This window comes from Palaemon carinicauda, chromosome 22 (genome assembly GCF_036898095.1).
Source record: "Palaemon carinicauda isolate YSFRI2023 chromosome 22, ASM3689809v2, whole genome shotgun sequence".
NCBI classification, from domain to species: domain Eukaryota; kingdom Metazoa; phylum Arthropoda; class Malacostraca; order Decapoda; family Palaemonidae; genus Palaemon; species Palaemon carinicauda.
The window spans coordinates 2,855,473-2,879,365 of record NC_090746.1 but is presented as its reverse complement, the minus strand read 5'-3'; the positions used below and the strand labels follow the sequence as shown (position 1 = coordinate 2,879,365).

The 23,893-nt window shown below is 43.2% G+C and overlaps 1 protein-coding gene across 14 annotated transcripts in view; it reads left to right on the top strand.

The window, feature by feature from the left end:
* The window catches only part of Zir (Zizimin-related), a 326,985-nt gene that overhangs the window by 254,056 nt on the left and 49,036 nt on the right, over window positions 1-23,893 (top strand). For 12 of the 14 annotated variants that reach the window (XR_011039375.1, XR_011039379.1, XR_011039374.1 and 9 more), the window contains 2 exons: window positions 9,839-10,028; window positions 20,009-20,202. Coding sequence is in view for 4 of the 14 variants with exons in the window: in XM_068345898.1 (XP_068201999.1) it covers window positions 9,839-10,028; window positions 20,009-20,202 (384 nt within the window). In the remaining 10 variants the exon portion in view is untranslated. The remainder of the gene's footprint in view (window positions 1-9,838; window positions 10,029-20,008; window positions 20,203-23,893) is intronic. The other 2 variants (XR_011039381.1, XR_011039377.1) reach the window with 1 other exon arrangement.

Sequence of the window (23,893 nt, the reverse complement as noted above, 5' to 3'; positions counted from 1 at the left end):
TCTCTTACCGCAACCATTCCCGTTGATCCTAAATGGGTTGTACGGCAAGACATGCAGAATAAGCTTGCCTCTCTTATGGAGGACTATTCTGTTGAGCAGGTTCACGATGATCCTCGCCGCTTAGCTGATCGAGATCTTGGCCGTCAGCCGCCCAAACGAGCCTTTGCTCGTCCTGTTGACATTGACGTTACAAAGTCACGTCAATCGTGTTTTGTAGAGCCTCACTCGATGCAGTCCCGTGTTGACTCTCAGCCGCTTGTGGACGTTCAGCCGCTGCCGCTTGCTCTTGTTGACGTTCAGGACGTTCACCAACCAGCAGAGTTGACTTGTTTTGACGTTGAGCGTCAAGCACCGCAGTCAAGGGTTGTTTCGACTGCTCAGTCTAAGCAGTCAAGGCAGTCTCGAGTTGACGTCGAACGTCCTCCCGCACCTGTTGTTGTTACTGGTCAGTCCTTTAAGCAGTTACATGACATAGCGTCCTTGACTGCTACTGATTGCTCCTTTGCGTGTGGACTCTGCTTGTCAAGCATTGCCACCACGGCAGGTCTCTCCCTTGCTTGAGACTCGGCTATTGTCGGACAAGGTTCCTTCAGATGAGGAAGTTGCTGTTCCCCCTCCTACTGATATTCCCTTGAGGACTCTGTCAGACGGAGAGGAGCCTAAAGCTGCTCAGCCCTCTATGGACTTTAAATAAATCATGCTGATTTTTAAGGATCTTTGTCCGGATCTTTTTGTAACTGCTGCTCCTCGTTCGCCTAAACGTCAGAGTTTATACTAGGCCTAGCTACTTCGAAGCCGTTGTTTTATAAGCTAGTGCTCTCTCGCTCTTCTAAGAGAGCTTTACGTTTGCTAGGCGACTGGTTAATCACCAGGAGGAGTTTGGGGGAGACAGCCTTTGCTTTCCCTACTTTTAAGCTGGCTTATAGAGCAAGAGTCTGATATGACACGGGAGAAGTTCTCGGCTTGGGAGTTCCTGCCTCTGCCCAGATAGACTTCTCAAACCTCATAGACTCTCCCTGGCGCCTGGCCATGAGACGCTCCAAGATTTTATGGTCGACTTCAGAGCTAGACCATCTCCTGTTAGGAGTTTTTTCGAGCGTTTGAAGTTTTGCTGTACAATTATGTCATGCATAAACAAGGCTTTCAGGGATGGCTCCAATGATCTGACAGCCACGTTCTCTGCAGGAACAAGTCTATCAGGGATGGCTCCAATGATCTGGCAGCCATGTTCACTGCAGGAGTACGTAAGAGGCAAGTGCGCTCAATGTATTCATTGTCAAGACAAACTTCACGATGAAGTCTACCAGGCTGTCTTGACAGCATTAATGGAAGGCGACTGGATGGTCTCTCTCGACCTTCAGGAGGCATACTTCCACATTCCTATACACCCGGATTCCCAACCGTTTCTGAGGTTTGTTTACAGGAATGTGGGGTACCAGTTTCGAGCCCTGTGCTTTGGCCTCAGTCCTGCTCCTCTCGTGTTTACGAGGCTCATGAGGAATGTGGCAAAATCCCTCCATCTATCGGGGATCCGAGCCTCCCTGTACTTGGACGACTGGCTTCTCAGAGCATCGTCCAGTCTTCGCTGTCTGCAGGATCTACATTGGACATTGAGTCTGGCCAGGGAGTTGGGACTTTTGGTCAACCTAAAAGTCCCAGCTGATCCCATCCCAGATTATTCTATATTTGGGGATGGAGATTCGCAGTCCAGTTTTTTTCGGGCTTTTCCGTCTGCCACCCGAATAGAACAAGCCCTGCTCGAAGTCTAACTAATGCTGAAAAGAGAACGTTTGTTCAGTCAGGAGTTGGAACAGTCTCGTAGGGACTCTCTCATCCCTGGAGCAGTTTGTCTCTCTAGGGAGACTACACCTTCTGCCTCTCCGGTTCCATCTAGCCTCTCACTGGAACTAGGACAAGACGTTAGAGACGGTATCATTCCCAGTCTCCGAACCAGTAAAGGCATGCCTTAAATGGTGGGACAGCAATATCAGTCTGAGAGAGGGACTATCCCTAGCAGTCAAGAACCCAAACCACGTGTTGTTCTCAGACGCGTCGGATTTGGGTTGGGGTGCGACCCTGGACGGTCGGGAATGCTTGGGTCTGTGGACCTCAAGTCAGAAGAGCATGCACATCAACGGCAAGGAGCTATTAGCAGTCCACTTGGCCTTGATGATATTCGAAAGCTTCTTCGAAACTAAGTGGTAGAGGTCAACTCAGACAACACCACAGCTTTGGCGTACATCTCCAAGCAAGGAGGCACACACTCCTTCACGCTGCTCGAGATCGCAAGGGACCTTCTCTTATGGTCAAGAAATCGAGGCATCTCCCTGTTGACGAGATTCATCCAGGGGGACTTGAACGTCTTGGCAGACTGTCTCAGTCGGAGGGGTCAGGTGATACCCACGGAATGGACCCTCCACAAGGACGTGGGCAAGAGTCTTTGGGCTACTTGGGGTCAACCCACCATAGACCTCTTTGCCTCCTCGTTGACCAAAAGGTTACCAATCTATTGCTCTCCAGTCCTCGATACAGAAGCAATCCACATAGACGCGTTTCTACTGGATTGGTCTCTTCTGGACTTATATGCATTCCCACCATTCAAGATAGTCAACAAGGTACTGCAGAAGTTCGCCTCTCACGAAGGGACAAGGTTGACGTTGGTTGCTACCCTCTGGCCCGCGAGAGAATGGTTCACCGAGGTACTTCAATGGCTGGTAGACTTTCCAAGAAGTCTTCCTCTAAGGGTAGATCTGTTACGTCAGCCCCACGTAAAGAATGTCCATCAAAGCCTCCCCGCTCTTCGTCTGACTTCCTTCAGACTATCGAAAGGCTCTCAAGAGCTCGAGGCTTTTCGAAGGAGGCAGCCAGTGCGATTGCAAGAGCGAGGAGAGCTTCTACCATTAGAGTATACCAGTCGAAGTGGGAATTCTTTCGAGACTGGTGCAAGTCAGCATCTGTGTCCTCGTCCAGTACCTCTGTAGCCCAAATCGCAGATTTTCTTTTACATCTGAGAAAGGTTCGCTCCCTTTCAGCTCCCACGATTAAGGGCTACAGGAGCATGTTGGCTTCGGTCTTTCGACATAGAGGCTTAGATCTTTCCAACAATAAAGATCTCCAAGATCTCCTTAAGTCTTTCGAGACCTCTAAGGAACGTCGTTTGGCAACTCCTGGATGGAACTTAGACGTGGTCCTAAGGTTCCTCATGTCAGACAGGTTTGAGCCATTACATTCAGCCTCCCTGAAGGATCTCACCCTCAAGACACTTTTCCTAGTGTGCTTGGCTTCGGCTTAAAGGGTCAGTGAACTTCATGCCTTCAGTAAGAACATCGGCTTTTCTACAGAAAAAGCCACTTGTTCACTTCAACTTGGTTTCCTGGCCAAAAATGAACTGCCTTCTCGTCCTTAGCCTAAATCTTTTGATATTCCTTGCTTATCAGAGATCGTAGGCAACGAACTGGAAAGAGTATTATGTCCTGTTAGAGCTCTTAAGTTCTATTTAGCTCGTACTAAGTCATTACGAGGTAAATCTGAGGCATTATGGTGCTCAGTTAAGAAACCATCATTGCCTATGTCAAAGAATGCTTTGTCATATTTTATCAGATTTTTAATACGAGAAGCTCATTCTCACTTGAATGAGAAAGACCGATGTTTGCTTAAGGTTAAGACGCACGAAGTTAGAGCTATAGCAACCTCCGTGGCCTTCAAGCAAAATAAATCTCTGCAAAGTATTATGGACGCGACTTTTTGGAGAAACAAGTCAGTGTTCGCGTCATTTTACTTAAAAGATGTCCAGACTCTTTACGAGGACTGCTACACACTGGGTCCATTCGTTGCAGCGAGTGCAGTAGTGGGTGAGGGTTCTACCACTACATTACCCTAATTCCAATATCCTTTTTAATCTGTCTCTTGAAATGTTTTTAATATTGTTTTTTGGGTTGTACGGAAGGCTAAGAAGCCTTTCGGATCCTGGTTGATTTGGCGGGTGGTCAAAGTCATTTCTTGAGAGCGCCCAGATTAGGGGTTTGATGAGGTCCTGTTGTATGGGTTGCAGCCCTTAATACTTCAACTCCTGGGAGTCTTTCAGCATCCTAAGAGGATCGCTGGGCTTCGTGAGGAAGACAGACTAATAAGGCAGAGTAATCGTCTAAGTCAACTTCCTTACCAGGTACCTTTATATATTTGGGTTTTGTTATGATATAACTGTCAAAAACTCTAAGCATATACGCTGTAAACTTAATTAACTCTGGTCTCTACCCACCACCATGGGTGTGAATCAGCTATTATATATTCACCGGCTAAGTTAAATATTTAAAAATATTTTAATTATAAAATAAATTTTTGAATATACTTACCCGGTGAATATATAAATTAAAGGCCCCCCCCTTCCTCCCCGATAGAGACCCAGCGGGATGAGAAAAATTGGGTCTGTTTACATGTATATGCGGTATCTGGCCGATAGTTGGCGCTAGTGGGCACACCCGCAACCTTCATAGCGATCGCTCGCGAGTTTTTGTGTATTTTTTTTTGTCGAGCCGCCGGAGGCTCAGCTATTATATATTCACCGGGTAAGTATATTCAAAAATTTATTTTATAATTAAAATATCATTTATTAAAAATCTTAGGTGATTATTTTCTTTACATTTTACGTGAAAAGTATAAAGAAAGTAATCAACAGGATAAAAGTAGTCACTATCTGGCAACTTGCAAGAACAATTTCAACAAAGAAAACCATTTGTAACTTTAAGGTAACTGAACTATATTACAAGATGTCCAGTTGTTTCTACATCCTACCTCTTATTGCTGTTTTACAATATAGTAGAAGGAAATCATTATATAAAACTGGTGATTGTCAAATTCTTGTAAAATGAAGAACAAAAAGATACAGTATAATGATTTCATGATTATTTTGTCTTATTGATACTTACATGAAAGGGTGATTTTTAGCTATTTATAGCATAGGTAGAGCTTTAATGCTTCTCGTCGGCACCAGCACATGTGAAGGTTACCAAACATTATTAAAACAGAAAATCCATGTTTGCACTTCCAGCCAAGCAAGCCGCTCCCCGCAATTCAATTGAGAAGAGTCCTGGAAAATACAAAGAAAGTGATCTTTACTTGTATCCTCAAAAAGAGTTTATAGTTGTGGCTGCTTCAGATTCTTTGTCTCGATAAAGATGACGTTTAAGAAGTCACATTTAGTTCTGGATAAAGAATAAGGTTCATGAGCTTCCTTGTACTTCAATGTAGTTTCAAAATTGATTTGTGCTCTTATGATATTAAGGGGCAAGAAGTTGGAGTGTTCTCATGCTCTTTATTTTTTAAAATGGGTATTACTTTACTATAGAAAGTTCTTTCTCAGATGTGTTTTGAATTAAGAAGCATTAGCTTTTGGCAGGGTAGATTATGCCTCCCTGTAATGAGTTAAGATCTCAGTCTTCATTCTGCTCAATTATTTTGATCAATTGATTGAGCCCCAGACTTGTCTTTGCAACCAGGCTTTACGGTTTAAACAAAAACATTACGTTTATATGTACGAATAAAGAGTAAGGGGGTATATTTTTCATACCTTCACTTCTGATTTATTAGTACTATTTTCATTTAAATTCATACAGACACCAAGAGCAATATCAAGGAACAGATTATAGGTTTTGAAAAATAGAGTGATATGGATGCACATTAATGAAAATATGTAACTTAGTCTTATTTTAGCAGTCTATCGTGATATTTATAAACTAGAATTTAAATTCCTCACTCCTTATGTATTTAAATTCATGGAGTTTATTTTGCCCATGATTTGGAAACAAAACATTTCTGACATTCTAATTATGATGTTGAGTCAGTTCTTTTTAACTTAAGCAAATTCATCGCTGATTTTGTTTATGCCATGATAAATACCTGTACTGTGAACACTTGCTTACTGTTCAGTGTTCATTTGCGTTTACTTACTGTTCGTACTTTAAAACAGGGATATGTCTTCAGCGGCAATGAAATTGCCATTGCATCATTAACAGAGTAGATGATAGTGGCATGTTGAACAAGGGGAAGCCCCACCAACATGTCTGTCATAGAACTGCCTCTTTTGTCTTTGGCCACATATGAACTATCGTGATACCCTCTCAACTGTTGGATCTTTTCTTACATTAGTTTGTGATCATTTTTTTTTTCAACACCCTCACTTGTAGGTTAAAACACACCGAAATGTAAGCATTTGGTGGTGTAAATTTTTGTACTGAGGATCCAAACCTTTGAAACCCCATGTATTGTGTACCTTTGTGAAGGGGTGACTATAAGCAGCTCACCCCTTTTGGGTATTGTTTTTGCTTTTCTGATCAGGGAGATGATTGTTTCTCTGACATAAAATACCAGTTCATTGTCTGCTTCCTGTTTATACTTTTTTGGATCTGTTTAGAATAGAGCTTTCAGATTTATGAGAAGGAATCAAACCCAGAACTGGTTGAGAAACACAAAGTCGTTAGCCTTGAGGTACCATTGCCCAGCTGATGGTCGGTCATAGTAGCACCATTTGGGCTCAGAGACAATAATTGCTCTAAGGATCCAATTGGTGTTAAATTCTTCGTCTGCCTGTCAGAAGGGTAATATTCAGTTAGCAGTTGAAGGGAATGCTGTGTATCAGTGCTCCTTCATCCACTGTGATGTATCCATCAAGGGTTTCTGGTCTTGAAAGGGAGACTGCTGCCATGCCATTTGGCTCATGTTTTAGAAGTCGCCTCATTCTCCAGGTTCATATCTACCTTCCTGGATCCATCTCTGGACATGCCATAAAGGTAGAACGATCCTGGATTTTGGGACTGGAAAGCTTGTACAATCTTTGGTCCTATCCTCTCATCTCTTCTCTATTCCTTGCAGGGATGGAGCTCAAGTCCTTATTCCTCTAACCTAAATCGATAGTTCTTTGACCACGTTCAGTTGGAACTTTTAATCCATGCCAACCTCCAGTTAGGTTAGTTTTCATGGTTTTGGTGACTCAAAGGACTTTTAGTTCACTCAGGCCTTTGGTCATTCCATAAGTGCCTCTTTCATTCCTCAGGTGTTTGCACGAGTGTTCACCTCTGTGTTGAGGTTGAGTTGCTTGGAATGACCTCTTTGGAGTTTTAACAGTTTGAAATCAAGACTACTCTTACTCGCTTTAAAAGATCGGAGGATTGTGTTTGCGTAGTGTGCAGCTAAGGTAAAGACAAATACTTGGGAATGCTATTTGACCGGGAATCTTTCCTTGTACTCTTTATCAGTAAACTCAGAGAAGTAGTACACCTGACCCAGATCAGTAGGAACTGCTGAAAACCCATCATGTAGGCAAGGAAAAACTGTTGGAAAGTGGAGGAGAGTGAGTTTGCTCTCTCTTCCTTCCTCTTCTACAATTTTTCCTTCCTCTCCCTATTTTCTTTCTCAGACACTTCTTAAAAAGCAGCAGCAGCAGTAGTAATGTAGGAGGCCTGTTCCAGGAGGGAGTGACATCAACAGCTGACCCTTACCTTAGGGTTCAGTAGCGTGGATCCGTACGCCAGGTGAGGGTGAACATTGCTCCTGCCTTCAGAGGGAGTATCAACTTTCATCCTTCAACTAACACCTTCAGAGTTGAACAATTGTGATTGGATGCAGGAGAACGGGGATGTAACAATGACTCCCTTAGCCTGGTAAAGGTGAGATGTTTTGCACATCTTCCCTGTTGATACCATGAATATGAGTGTTCTTGGTTTTAAAGAAATGCTCTCCTCCATCAAGAGGGAGTAATGGAGCTTACCCGCTTGCCAATACCTTTTGGGTCCGTCCAGCAGTCCCAAGTGCTTCAATCACCAGTGTTGTTAGGCTGGTAAGGCTATGGTATATGCTGTCCTTAAAGCCACCCAACTCCTCAATGAGGGACTTACGGAGCTCACCTTGAGACCGATTCTCCAAGACTCAGTCAGCCAGACTGTAAGCGCCCAGTACAGCAGATATTTCTGACATACCAGCAGTAGGTAACAGTACCTCCAGGGCTTAAATACCTGTACTGTCTTAAGTAGAGGGGAACGTATTTGTCCATCTCCCTGGTCCTTCCGTGATACACATGGATGACCCAAAATCGAGTAGTGCCCCATTCTGCTTGCTCTCAAGTAGGTACCAAGAGAGACAATCTCTTCAACGGTAGAGAAATTGTCTGTGGTCATAGCACTACAGTAAAGTACGAACCTCTTAACCTGCCTCTTCCAGACAAGCTCCTTGGTAATTTGGATTCCTCCTCCTTGAAGGAATGATTCATGTTTCTATGTGTCTTGCCTATTTTGCTACTTAGGTCCAGGATGGGATGGTTTTTATCTTCAGGGTACTGTATAGGCACATGCATTCCCTGCTAACCAGAAAAGGACATCATAGAGCTTTCCTTCAAGACTCCCTCTCTTTTCGGTATCAGGAAAGTCTCAGGATCTTCATCATGCCAAACTTCGTTGTCTCGTAGACTATAATGGAGACCAGATACCAATCTGTCTTGAATACCTGTTTGGCACTTTCTCAATCCTATCTCTATGCAGTCTGACACAAAGATGGTGTCACGTCAGGGCACTGCAGTGCTGCTTGAGGAGGACGTAACACCACACATGTGATAATCACAGCCTTCTCATTAGTTCTAGCTGGAATGAGAAGGAAGTGTCTAGACACTGTTCGATCTAGCTTGGTGAGGCTGCCTTCTTGTAGATGTAACTTTGGTCAGTGCGTACCTCTTGTGTTATCAAGGAAAAATTCACAAGCCTAGACCTGTTAGTAACCTTTTTGGTTTACCTTTCGGTATACTTAGCCATAGGTGGCTACTGTATTCAGTAATTGTGTAACACTCCCAGCTCCCTTATAAGAACTTTGTATGCATTACATCTAAGGTAAGGCGTTCCAACATAAGTTTTGTGGAGAGGTAGAATTACTGGCTCTTCTACCTCTTTCTTGTTCCCCTTTCAAGGGAATGCAACAGCAGTAAACGTTACATACTGGTCGAACATCAGGTGCTGACAAGTTCTAAGATGGAGTGCCTTTCTTTTAGACTATTACTGACACAAATCAACTCCTCCATCTGTTGGCAAGGGAAAGGATGAGTCAGTTTCTTACCAGTTACTTCTCTTGATGAGCCAAGTTTGACACTGCTAACACCATCTCCGTTTTAGGGAGATTAATTTTTCTAGTCCTAATACTTGCTTCCTCTTAAGCCAGTACTAGCCGACAGCTTCTATATCAGTATGATTAGCTGTTAGGATGTTGTTGGAGTTACCTTCCTTGCTCCCCAATGGGGCCAGTAAGGTTAACATGTTGAGGGAAGAAAAGAGCCTTCCAATTTGGTTCTAGGGGACATCCTCCCACCAATGCATGTGTCCCTATTTTAAAGTGCTAATGGCTTGTATACCTATAGGAACAAATAACAGATTGTAAAAGTAATTTGAATTTTTCCTAGGTATACAAGTCTGAGTCTTTGTGATTAAATCTACCACCTCAACACCTCTCCCCTCTCAGTCTTATGCCTAAGAACAAAAAAGGCTATTTTGTGACAGACAGGTAGGCTGGGCTTTCCCCTCTCTCGCCACCTGTCATTAACCAACTACCTTGCTACCAATTCAAGAACCGTTCCAATGCCAATGAAGACATACCTATTTTAAATGACTTGAGCATATCAAGAAAAAACTATAAATTACTTTTTTCATTTTTTTTATATTTATTCATAAGTTTTGTAATTTAACTATGGTGCTCTGTATTAAGAAAAATAAAGTTTAAATGTATTAGTTCAGGTACCTTGAGTTTAAATTATTATTTGAACTGCACATTAGTAATTTTGTATATTAACATTGACAATAAATTACAGGGGAAGAAAATCTCTCACCGAAGTGGCAGCAGCAACATCAGAAGTAAAGCAGACATGAAGAGTCGTCTGGAAGAAGCCATCATGGGTCAAAACTCTGCACGTTCGGAGATGATGCTCCGCCGCCGAGGTAACATTCCCAACAACAGCCCTCATGTTGTTGGATTATCACAGTTCTACATCTCAGGGACAGGTTTGTGTTTGATGTGACGAGCCAGTTCGACACAGTTGATTAAAATCAGATCCTTCAGTTTGCCCGTTTGTGGCCTGTGGCTGCTGCCTGTGCACTCCTGTGGGGATTATTATTGTTTTGCATATTCTGCGGCTCGCACCATTAATCTCTACCCTTTAATAAACCCCTTTATTGGCTTGGGGTCTGGAGGACATTTTTATGGTATAGAACTATGGAATCTCGTAGATTATATCTGAATTCACCATGAAAATCTAGATAGTTGACATGTAGATTAGTGATAATTCAATGGGTGAATGGTTACTATAAGTTTAAGGTTCAAACTATGTTATGCTAAGGTGTTTATTTAGGACAAATTTGCATTTAAGTTGATTGCTGTGTTCTTTTGTTAATTATAAGAAATTATATTTATTTTCATTTTGCTGGATACTTCTATTAGAATCTTTGCTTTTGTAAATTGTACATTAGTATGTATAAATATGTGTCTTACAGTGTGTGCATTATTTGATTATTTTTGCATAGTTTTGTGAATTTATGTGACCTAATATCCAGGAAGGAAAAACTTGTATGTATATAAAACTTGCAACCTCTCCAGACTTCAGTTTTCTGAAATTTAAGTAGCTTATAGTAATCCTGAGTCTAGTAATGATTAACCCATCATTTTCCATTTGGTGCATTGTAGATACTATGAGAGATATTGCCACATGATCATGGTAGATAGCACGTTATGGTTTCCAGCTAGTGTCTTTTTCTCAGTTTTCATTATAATTTAGCTAAATTTTAGGGGTTGGGTCATAATGAGAAACTTCTCATCATGTACGTACCTTGGGTTTCAAATGTGAATTTTCTCATTTATTAAGAATTATAATTTCACTTGCACAAAACACGTTTGTTCCAACACGGTTACTTACCTAGAACTACCTTCTTAGGAGTTACTGGTTAACTCTACCTAACCGACCAGCTTTTTGTATAGTTTACCCCCCTCTTCCCGTTTTCTACGGGGTCAACCTCTGGCAGTGTGGTACGTGCCCTGAGGCGACCCCGGGGTCAGGCAGCTTGCTAGCTCAGGTCGAATCGCCAGTAAGTTTCTGGTCGCGACGCGATAAACATCTCGCCGCGCTCTCTCTTACCTTGTGCGACCCTCGTGTCCCCCGATCCTTTGTGCTTACCGCGTGTTACCCACGTGTTTCATTTTCACTTTCCCGTTCCATCCTTGTGTCTCTTGGTGTGTTAGCCTTGTGTTATGGAGCATCCTCGTCGTTGCCCTGGGCCTGTGGCTGGGAAGTCTTGCGGGGCTTTCCTCTCTAAGCCTGAGGTTGATCCCCACTCCTTGTGCTCCACGTGTAGGGGGAAAGCGTGTTCCCCTACCTCTACGTGCCCGGAGTGTGCTAATTGGTCTGATATCCAGTGGGTGCTCTTCGGGACGAAGAAGAAGAAGGCAGATAAGAAGATGCCTAAGGATTCCAGCATTTCTTCGCCTGTAGGTTCGCCAGACGACTCGGTAGACCGTAGCGCCCGTCCTTCTTCCCCTACCCAGCATAGGGGACGAGGTAAGTCCGTTGCGGGGAAGAGGCCCATTGCCCTTCCCCAAGAGTCTGATATTCCTGTGGGGGAAGTTTCCAGTGTGGGGCAGGCATGTGTGGGGCCTGAGTGTAGTGCGGAAGTGTGGGTAGGAGGCGAGGGCCTGGTGCCCGCAGGTCCCGTCGCCTCGGAAGATCCAATGTGGGGTAGGCCGAGTGCCGATACTTCCCCTGCCTCGTGGCGTGTTTCGGGTGCTTCAACCGCTGGGGGAGACACGGAGAAAGGTAGTTCGTCGTCCTCGGACCCCACCACGTGGGTGAAACCAAGGACTCCCTTCAGGTCTCCCGTTAGAGGAGAAGAGGATGTAGATCAATGGATCTGTAAAGGGCTCGCGCGGTCTCCTCCGGCTCCCTCGGCTACGCTACCCCCCGTGTTTCTGCAACCGCCCACACCTGAGAAACGACGTGATTTTCCCCCCGCGGTCTTGGACGTGTCGGCCGGTCGGAGAGCTCCGTCCTCATCCTCGTCGTCATCGTCGTCATCGGACTCTTCGTCTTCTTCGTCTTCAGAGGACGAAGACAGGAACCTTAGCAAGAGGAAGAGGGAGAAATACCGCAAGAAGAAAAAGTCTCGTTCCCGCTCGAGGCACGGTAGGAAACGGTCGAAGTCCTCTAAGAAAAAAGCGAAGAGGAGTAAGTCAAGGGACTGGGTGAATGTCACAGTGCCCCGGAGCGAGCTGTTTAGGTTTTCCACAGCCGCGGCCGCTTCCAGGTGGCTCCCTAGAGCCTCGCCTTCGTTGTGTCACCCTCCTAGCTCCTCCTTCGGACTAGCCGCCCCGGCATGAGGGCTCGAACCGGGACCCCTGTGTAATGTTTAACCCTACGGTAGCCTCCACCCATTCTTCCCTTAGGAAGGATATAAGGAGTGTGAAGGAAGGCTTAGCGTCGACCACGGGCACCTTGGAGGCCTTCCTTAAGCACCAAGGGCGCCCGTCAGTCCGCATGGATCCCCCATCCACGGAGCCCCCCATGGAACAAGGTACTCCCATGACGGATACCTTCGTATCCACGGGGCAGCCCATACCACTGGCAGGCTCGTCGGGCGTTGGTACTCCCATGACGGATGCCTTCGTCCCCACGGGGCAGCCCATGCCACTGGCAGGCTCGTCGGGCGTTGCTTTTCCCACCGTCACGGCGTACCCCCGTACGGAGGAACTGGTGACGGAAGACCTGGTGGAAGGAGGGGAGTGCTCGACGGACGACATCTCCTCCTACAGTAAGGTTCTAGCCCTTATTCGAAGGCATCACCGGTTGGATGAACCTAAGCCCTCAGCTGCAAAGGCCGTACTTTCCGGACTGTCCAGGATGATCGACAGTCCGGTACAACAAAAGCCATCTTTGTCTCTCCCTCTCGCTCAAGACGGGAAGTTGGGGATGGAGCAGATTGATGGATACTTGGCAGGACTAGCAGAGGCCCCCCGAAGCCAGAGTTCCTCCAAACTTATTCCGGGCCTGAAATCCCAGAAGCGATTTTACGTTCCCGAAGGGCATCGCGGTGGTCCCCGTGCAGTAGAAGCAGCGGTGCCCGCACTGAACCAGGGAGCCTCGGAAGACAGGGCATCCACTGCCCCCGTGTGCTTTTCCCCGTCGGAAGCATCTATGATGGAGGACATGGCTCAGGACCTGGTCTGCGTGTCGTCCTGGTTAGATTGGTGGTCATGCGCTTTGGTGGGGTTTCAGGCATCACACGACCTCTCCCTTCCAGAAAATCAGGCCATGCTGAGGGTTCTTGTTAGCTCTGGGGGCAAAGCTTTTAAGTTTTTATCGTCCCAGTCTCTGTCGGTGGCTTCAATCTGGGTCATGAGGAAAAGGGACACAGTACTGAGCAAGCTAGTGCGGAAGTTGCTGGACAGGGAAGCAAGGAGGCTGAGGAATTCCTCCGTGGGGGGGAATGACATTTACCCCATCAATTTGGTAGAAAATACTATGGAGAAAGTGAGGAAAGTGAGAGAAGTAGATCCTAGGCCCCCTCCTATGAGGAAGGCCACGTTTAGGAGAGCCCCAACGGATGTCCCTCACCCCTCACAGACCACACCCTTGCTGCCCCGAAGAGATCCTCCTTCAGCCCCTTGGCTCCAAGCCTCGCAGCAGCCCACCCGTAGGACCACGGCAGGCCCTCAGTCAGCCTACAGACCCTCCTACGGTAAGGCTAGGAGAGGTAGATCTGGCCGCTCCTCCAGGAGAAGGTAGGAAGAGAGGCCCCCTACTCCCGCAGGAGCCCCTAGTAGGGGGATGCCTCAGACATTTTTGGCAAGCATGGCGGGATCTCGGTGCGGATCCCTGGACGGTGAACGTCCTGAAGGAGGGCTACAGACTCCCGTTCCTAGAAGAACCTCCCCCTCTCATCCCAGCCCATCGGGCCGAGTGGCTGGTTCCAAAGGACCCCTTGAAGAGGGCGGCGCTACAAGAGGAAGTAGCGTCCATGATTGACAAGGGAGCTTTGGAGACAGTGGAGAACCCCGGCCCGGGTTTCTTCAGCAGGCTCTTCCTTGTGGAGAAATCGACAGGAGGGTGGAGGCCAGTCATAGATCTCTCAGCCCTCAACAAGTTCGTCTCAAAGACGGATTTCAAGATGGATACCCCCAAGACAGTGATCGCAGCCTTGAGGGAGGAGGATTTCCTCATGTCTCTCGACCTCAAGGATGCCTATTTTCAAATCCCCGTGCACCCCTCCAGCAGGAAGTTCCTCAGGATCAAGTTGGAGTCCAGTGTCCTGCAGTTCAAAATCCTGTGCTTTGGCCTCTCGACGGCCCCGCAAGTGTTCACGAGAGTGTTCGCCGCGATCTCGGCGTGGGCACACGAGAAAGGCATACGACTACTCAGGTACCTGGACGACTGGTTGCTGCTTTCTGCCTCAAGGGAACAACTGAAGGAGCAAGGCGTTATGTTGCTCGACCTCTGCAAGGTGTTAGGGACCACGGTCAACCTAGGGAAGTCCCAGCTAGTCCCCAGAACCAGGATGACTTACTTGGGGATGGTCCTGGACACCCAGTTAGTAAGGGCCTTCCCCTCAGAGGAGAGGTTAGCCAACCTAGAACGTATCCTTCAACCCTTCCTGACGGGACAACCCAGGAGGGCCAAGGACTGGCAGAAGTTACTGGGTCATCAGGTTTCCCTGGAAAAATTAGTACCTCAAGGGAGACTCAGGCTCCGCCCGGTACAATGGAATCTAAAGGAGGCGTGGATCCAAGGCAAGGAGCCCTACAAAATAGTCCCAGTCCTCCCGAAGATGAGAGAGACCCTTCTTTGGTGGAACATCAGGTCAAACACAGAGAAGGGGATGCCCTTCGCCTCCGACCCCCCGGAGATGCTGTGTTCACGGACGCATCGAAGGAGGGCTGGGGAGCACACCTGCTAGGAAAATCAGGAAAAGGGCAGTGGTCCAGCGAGGAGGCGTCTCTCCATATAAACATCCTAGAGATGATAGCGGTTCTGAGGGCGTGTCGACAGTTCATACACTTCCTGCGAGGGAACACTGTGGCGTTAATGTGCGACAACGCCACAGTAGTGGCGTATGTAAAGAAGCAGGGAGGCATGAAGTCAAAGGTCCTCTGCGCCCTAACCACGGAACTGTTAGAGTGGGCCACAGAAGAAGGGATAGAACTGACGGCAAGGTTCATTCCAGGAAAGAGGAATGTGATGGCCGACGGCCTCAGCAGGGCGGGTCAAGTGATAGGTTCGGAGTGGACCCTACTCCCGGAGGTAGCTCGAGCAGTCATCCTACTGTGGGGCTCCCCAGTGATAGACTTGTTCGCCACACGTCTGAATGCCCAACTCCCCGTGTTCTGTTCTCCAATCCCAGACCCGTCAGCAGCGTTCGAGGACGCCTTCCAACATCCCTGGGACGGTCTCGATGTGTACGCCTTCCCTCCCTTCAGTTTGATCAGGCAAGTGTTGAACAGAGTGAGTCTGTCGTCCAACCTGTCGATGACTTTAGTAGCGCCCTGGTGGCCGGAGAGAGACTGGTTCGCAGACCTAAAGGAATTAGCTCTTCGTCCTCCTTGGCCGCTTCCGGACAGGCCAGACCTCCTGCGACAACCTCACTTTCACAGGTAGCACGAAAACCCTCGATCCCTCCGCCTTCACGCGTGGAGGTTATCGAGAAGCTCCTGAAGAAAAAAGGATACTCATCGAGAACCGCGACAAGGATGTCTGGTTATCTACGGCGTTCCTCGGCAGTTGTCTACCAGGCGAAGTGGGCAGTCTTCCTGCAGTGGTGTGCATCCAAAAACATCAGGCCCTTAGGGGCGTCGATCCAGGACATTGCAGACTTTCTGGTGTACCTGAGAGACGACGTGGGTTCGTCCATCCCGGCCATCAAAGGAGTTCGAGCAGCCCTAGGTCAAGTCTTCGTCCTTAGGGGCATTGACTTGGGAGCCTCAAGGCACATCTCGATGCTCATCCGCAGTTTTGAGCAATCATGTCCCCCCCAGGAGATACGGGTTCCACAGTGGGACTTAGCAAGAGTTCTCAAGGTTCTGTCAGAGCCGCCCTTCGAACCTCTCAGGGACGTACTAGACAGAGAACTCACCCTTAAAACAGCTTTTCTTTTAGCCCTGGCCTCGGCGAAGAGAGTTAGCGAGTTACACGGCCTCTCTTACGAGGTCTCACACTCCAAAGGGTGGAGGGAAGTTGTCTTTAGGTTCGTCCCTAGTTTTGTGGCAAAAACGCAGAACCCAGCGTGTTGGGATCCTCGGTTTGAGGGTTTTTCGGTGCCAGCCATCCCTCGATCCGACAACCTGAAGGATCTACGCTTATGTCCCGTGAGAACTGTAAGAAAACACCTGGAGAGGACTGCAAAATACCGCCCTCAGATCAAAAATTTATTCATCTCAACAGGCCGGGTGAAGAAACCGGTCTCGAAAAATTCTATCTCTTTCTGGCTGAGACAAGTGATAAGGAGGGCCTACGAGGCTTCTGGGACTCCTCTCCCTGGAAAACCAAGACCTCATGATATCAGGGCTCTGAGCACCTCTCTGGCTTTCGAGAAGAACATGGCTGTGGGTAAGATCCTGAAGGCTGGGACCTGGTCTAGACAGTCCACCTTCACGGAACATTATCTAAAAGATTGTACGAGAAAATCCTTGGACAAGTTTTCTATTGGCCCAATCGTGTCGGCCCTTCAGGAGATCTAAGGTCATAGCCCCAGGGTAACCGGGGGTGTTAATGCCAAGAGACACTAGTTCCTTCCTTAACCTTACCCCCCCCCCCCCCTTTTTCCTTCCTTCCCCGGATCGAACGGGCCAGGAAGATGTTGAGAAGACCTTAATCACTGAAAGTAACACCCTTCAAGAGGACATGTATGGGAATTGGTTTTGCAGTTTTCAAGTGGTCTTGGAACCAGGACCTCCTTAGAGGTTCCCTCTCTCGCGTGCCTCCCCGTCGAATCCTGATCCCTGCAGGACACTCCCACCTCCTAAAGTGTAATTCTCCTAAGAAGGTAGTTCTAGGTAAGTAACCGTGTTGGAACAAATCACAAATTTTTAAGTAATTTGTATTTTTCCTAACATACTTACCTAGAACTACCTTCGGGTTATGGCCCTCCCATCCTTCCCCGAGAACCTGCAGGATCGAATAATACCTATTCCAACGAAACTTACTGGCGATTCGACCTGAGCTAGCACGCTGCCTGACCCCGGGGTCGCCTCAGGGCACGTACCACACTGCCAGAGGTTGACCCCGTAGAAAACGGGAAGAGGGGGGGTAAACTATACAAAAAGCTGGTCGGTTAGGTAGAGTTAACCAGTAACTCCTAAAAAGGTAGTTCTAGGTAAGTATGTTAGGAAAAATACAAATTACTTTAAAATTTGTGATTTTTATTACAAAACAATAAATCATACATGGCCTTATTTTCAATGATTAAGAAGTCAAACTAACTTGTATCACTCAATTATGTTAAACCTCTAATGTACATGGCTAGCCCTGAATGTGGTACGGGCTTAACTTTTTTTTTTTTGTGCTCAAAAACATCAAAAGCCAGAGCATGGAGGAGGAAGAGGGCACACACTATGATCGATGAGGTAGTATGAAAGACATGTTAAGTGTAATAAGACCTAAATGTGTCATCACAAACTAATTAAACACTAAGAACTCTCTCTCTCTCTCTCTCTCTCTCTCTCTCTCTCTCTCTCATATATATATTGGTACACATATTTTAATTCTGAGCAAACTGTAGTTTCTTTGAAAAACATATAAGTTACACCATGTTGAAGATGTCATGGGAAGTAATACATGATGCCAGGGAGTTGCATAGATCATATTTTACATTAACATCCCTGATTAGCAAACAATGCACATAGCTAAGCAAACATGAAACATTCAAACAACTTTAGCAAATCTTCAATCAATCTAAATGTAAACTTTTGTCCTAAGGGAATTCTATGATTTGCCACATCAACCATATAATAGAAGGAGAGTTAAAGGGGGCCTTATATCATCAAGAGCGGTAAATAAGGGATGATTATTGTTTAGAGGCACTTACTTTAGTGAGACGAGAGATATAGGGATCCAGGCTACCATCTAATAATGTGTAAAAGATAGCCATAAATGCAGAATGCTAGGTTTATGCAACAGAAAGGTATAAAGCGATTAAAGAGTTCAAGGCTCTACGAGAGGAACCCCAATCTATGAGGTGCCTTGTACCTTGTATCCTTACTGAATGATTCAATAGAACCACTAACCAACACTAGTGTTATACTAGGATTTGAAACAGGGAAGGTTATGCTAGGGTTTGAAACAGGACATGTTTGGGTAGGGTTTGAAACAAGGCAAGTTAAGCCTGAGAAATTTCCCTCAATCTAAGATTTTAATTATTTCTGACTACCACTAAAGAAGCTGATAATGTTAAACTCTTGGTAAGCTCATGAGTATTTAAATTAAGTCAATAGGCTGGGCATAGTCAAAAGATGGAGTGGCATTATCAAATTCACTCAATAAGTAAGTAGCCTTGCCTTCTCCAGATTACCCCTAAACTAATAGTAAACTTCTATTATCCTTTAAACTTTAATTTGATTATGAAACATAACCCTGAGAGGAACAGTAAGGTTGTGCACTCCTCACTAGAATCTTTGAATTAAAAAAAAGTGTCCCTAGGCACTAAACTCAAAGAAAAATCTGGTGATGAGCACCCCAAACAAAAGTTCTTCTGCACAACAGTGCAGTGAATGTTTACAGATGGTGAGAAGAAAACTTAAAAGTACTAAAATCTGTATAAAACCATACCAAAAATGCCTGACACCTTGAACGGAAGAGCGCGTCGTTGTTTCGTGTCAACTTTTAAACCGAAGAATCTATCCAACTTGTTCATCATGTAATTGTTGTTAGACACTGGTCTCATTGCTTTAATAGATGAATCAGAGTATGGAAGGGAAAGAAAACAGGAATTAAGAAATAAAAAATTTTATTCCAGTATTAAAATTCTGCTTTTTTTGTTTTTAGTTCCTCTTATTTAACAAGAATCTTAATTTTTCATCCTTTTGTATGTCAACAATAGATTATTTTCTATGTATTTAGTTTGGAAACTTCCAGGAGACCTCTTGATATAGAATATTTTGGGTAGCATTTGTATTAGATAAGGTAAATCTGTGTCTAAGCAATATCTCTCATGGTAACATCAGCACCTTGCAAAAGATTAGTTCTGCTTCTTATAAGCTCCAAGCTTTTGTATTATAATTTGTACATTGTCTTGTTTATGAATTAGTTGAACTGTTCTACAAAATTGCTTCCTAATTATTATTCTCTTAACCCCTGAGCCATTTTAGCTACTATAAACTTGTAATTTAATATTGCTTAATATAAAGGCTATTACCATCCCCATTGTATAAATAAGAGTATATTGTCTTTTAATCAGAATGACTGAATTGTATTTTGGCGATTATCATAACCTTTAAAAATATTAACACAAAATTTGCACACACAAACAAGTTTGTTGCAAATGATAACTGAATCGAGGACAAGACCTTCAAAGCTGGCTATATTAGCTCTGAATATGAATAAAAAAGGACTGATTTGCCATCTCATTAACATAATGAAGGAAGGATGAGGGAATATGTACTGCTTATTTGTTATTTGTGGAAAAATACACTAATGCTTAGGGCGATAATTGATATATTCTCTTAAACCAGTTGTGAGTGGATTCATTTGTAAAAATATGTTATGTAAGAAGTCAAGGAAGTAATGGAGCTTATAATGTTCGTTAATACTGTGATTTTAGTATGTAGCAGAGCAATTCTTTTATTGCATGCTGACTTAAAAATAAATGCTGATAGATTCTTTCTGCTCTTCTGTTGATCGTGAAAATTGATTCAAAATTCCAAAAGTATTCGTACATTGAGACATGGTCATAATTTTTTTTTTTTTTGCAGAAAATCAATTACCTTTAGTAACACACCATTCTACCCTTAGAACGCAATCCTCCTTCACCCTCTGGAACTGGAGAGAGACTTCGCTGGCGAAAAGACACTTTTCCATGGCGTCACCACCATCAAGATAGTGAACGCTCTTTACAGCAGGAAATAGATCAAGATTCCCAGGTGGAAGGTCATTTAGCTGCTGAAGCCAACATGGTCATCCTTGATACACTTGAGAACATTGTACAGGTAAGAGGAAATTTGAATTTTTAATTAGAAAGTTTATCAGTGTATTAGAAATCAGTAATGGCTTTTACAAACTGGAATAATTTCTGTCTGAGAATTTATGAACTTCTAATAGTTTGGATCATTTCTTTATTAAGAAATTGCAATTCATGTCTGTTTGAAAGTAACCCACAAGAGTTTGTCACTCATAATACATACTAAAGATCCTCAGACGGATAGTCAGTCCATTGTCTCAGAAAGTGTATATTAGATCACTAATCTAATTTGGAATCTTATAATTTAAATTTGTATGATTGTACTTTCTAAATTAGCTATGCTATTTTATCTTTCACCAGCTCAATTTTTCTTTACTTAATCTATCATAATTGATCTGTGTGGCTGATGATCCTTATGTGCTGTTCATTATGATTTTGATTGCTTATTGGAAATGAAGTGGGATGAGTTTGAGTATGGTTGAGTGAGATAACAGTCTCTTGTCAAATTCTTGTTCCTAGTGCTGGGTCCAACCTTGAAGTACTTACGACCCTGAAGACACAAGGTGCATTACTTATACCACTTTCTATGAAAACCCATATAAGAAGAGTTTATCCAATCTTCAATGTTAGCTTTGTGTTAGTTACGATAAACTTAATCTTCATCTTTTATGGACTAAGCCTTTTTCCTTATTTGTTGACAAACAAAGGATGAATCTAGTTGCTTCTGAGCTGTATTCCTTAAGTGAGGACAAAATCTCCCAAAAAATGTCCAATTCAAATTAAGAGAAAAGTAACATTTAGACTGCCTCCAATCATGACGTTTCAAATACTAGAAAATTATTTACTGTCAAAATTTCCATTAAAGGATATGTCCACGCCAAAATATAGGGAACAAGTAAGTTGCTGAAACCACAACTAAGAAAAACAGTTTAAAATCTAAACAATAAATGCAAATTTTCATAATGAAGTTATTTGTGTGTAATCTCACATGAAGTTAATTTTTCTTCTCAAAGCTGATTAAATATTGAGATCTATCTTAAAATTAAAAAGTTCCTGTTTTCTTTCTTGTATTAGCCTTGCCCCCTCGAGTCTGGTACTGTCAGGGCCAAGTGTACCCCACTTGAATGACAAGGTTTGGTAACGGAGACACCCACAAAGAGCAAAAATCTGAGAATACTTGGTGCCCTAGAGTGGGTCAACTCATAACCCCCCACCAAGAAAAACAGACCATTGGCAACATGCGGTTGACTTAACACACTAGGTAACCGACTGTTACTACAAAACATTGTTTTGATGTGGTTTTTATCATGGTTCTGTAGTTCATATTACTTATTAGAGGGGTCCTTTGACTGGCCAGACAGTACTACATTGGATCATTCTCTCTGGTTATGGTTCCTTTTCCCTTTGCCTACACATATACCGAATAGTCTGGCCTATTTTTTACACATTCTCTTCTGTCCTCATACAACAAACAACACTGAGATTGGCAAACAATTTTTCTTCTCTCAAGGGGTTAAGTACTGCACTGTAATTGTTCAGTGGCTACTTTACTCTTGATAAGGGTAGAAGAGGCTCTTGAGCTATGGTAAGCAGCTCTTCTAGGAGAGGGACACTCCGAAATCAAACCATTGTTCTTTAGTCTGGGGCTAGTGCCATAACCGCTGTACCATGGTCTTCCACTATCTTGGGTTAGAGTTCTCTTGCTTGAGGGTACACTCGGGCACACTATTCTATCTTATTTCTCTTCCTCTTGTTTTGTTAAAGTTTTTGTAGTTTATATAGGAGATATTTATTTTAATGATGTTACTGTTCTTGAAGTATTTCTTTCTTGTTTCCTTTCTTCACTGGGCTGTTTTCCCTGTTGGAGCCCCTGGGCTTATAGCATTCTGCTTTTCCAACTAGGGTTGCAGTTTAGCAAATAATAATAATAATAATAATAATAATAATAATAATAATAATAATAATAATAATAATAATTTTACATCATTAACACACAAGGCAGGACAACTCATACCACAAAAGGCAGCGCCATACTGTTGCTCTTATATAACAACACTTGCTGATACTATAGTGTATATTACTGTAATATATGTCCATTACTATCACTACAGTACAGCTGTATGAAAACTATGATAGACTGTTCGTATATACTCATATTCTCAATAGTGGCAACTTAAGATCAGCTGATCACAATCAAAAGTAAAATAAAAGTCACTAATTTTTAAAATGCACCCAAAATTAAAAATGAAAGTGCAAAAATGCTTTAATGAAGTACAATTAACTTTTTTTTTAAATCACGAGTTTTTTTAGAATTTTATAATGTTATCTGCTAAAACTAGTGGTCAGCAGAGGAAATTGAATGCTGTGTAATATATTAGACTCAGCCTATGGTATTTTTTATAGTACAGACCAGTATTGTAAATACACTATTAGCCATTCTTTTTCAATGAAAAAGCTAGAAAAATTAAGCTAACAAAAAATTATTCAACAACACCACTAACCATTTACAAAGTTGTAAGGATTACATTTATTAAATGTGAAGTGTATGCTACACATATAGTAGTGTATATGAACTGTAGAGTAAAGTTCCAAGCATATCACATGTACTTAAATTCTCTTTTTACATTGAATTTTAATTTATTGTCCCTTCAATGTATTTTCCTTCCTTTTATCGTTTTTTTTTTCTAGTTAGTTTCAGCTTATTAATTCTCTTTGATAATATTTGATTCCTATCTGCTTGATGAATTGCACACATTATATTTCAAATATCTAGAATGTCAAAAAAGACTTCAGTCCACATTCGGTGTAATATTATTGTATAATATTTTATCTTCCGTTCTTCCTTCTTTTCTGTTTGCTTTCCATTTCTGTTATTCACACATTTTATTTTTCATTCTACCCTTTCTTCTTGGACATTATCCTTATTCTTTGTTTCCTTTTCTCAGTATTTCCATTAAATTTTGTGTTACAGTAATTTTCTTCATTGCATATTTTGTATAGACAAATTTGCTATATAAAACACGTATGTTCTTTCCCGTATCCGAGAGATGTATTATCTAAGCTCAATCCAGAGAGAGAAGTCTCGACTATACTGTAATATATTTAGCTACACTCCCTTCAAAACTTACATTGATTTGTTTGTTTTAAAAAGAAATTTTCTTCCCCTCTCTGCTAAGAAATCTCTTTGAACAGCAAGAGCGGAAAATATTTCATGCTTTTAGCTTATGCCATAAGCTAAAAGCATGAAATATTTTCCGCTCTGTTATCCGTTGTTTTTCAATTTATGAAAATAACACTGTGGTATGAATTGATAATCAGAAAAATAAAGTTTTGACAGCTTTGATTGATTAACGAGCTAACTGAACTGGCTGCCAGTAAAGGGAAATTTTGTTATCTATTTGACTGTGGTGCTTCATACTAATAAATCAGAATTATAGTTTAGTATGATTGAACATATTTCTTATCATCATGTGATGGTAATTCTAAAAAGATTCCTTTTAGAAAAAGTGCAATTTTTTTTTTTTTTAACAGATAAACAAGTTACCGCTTATCGTAAATTCTTGATAAATTCTAATTCTCTTTTTTTTTTTTTTCTATTAAAATATCAATTCTTCTAATAGAAAATTATTCAAGCATACAATGATTAGATATTGTATTGTTAATCCAGTTTCAAAATCTTCACCTTTTTTTCATAGTGCGAGAGAATTTTTTCATATAAC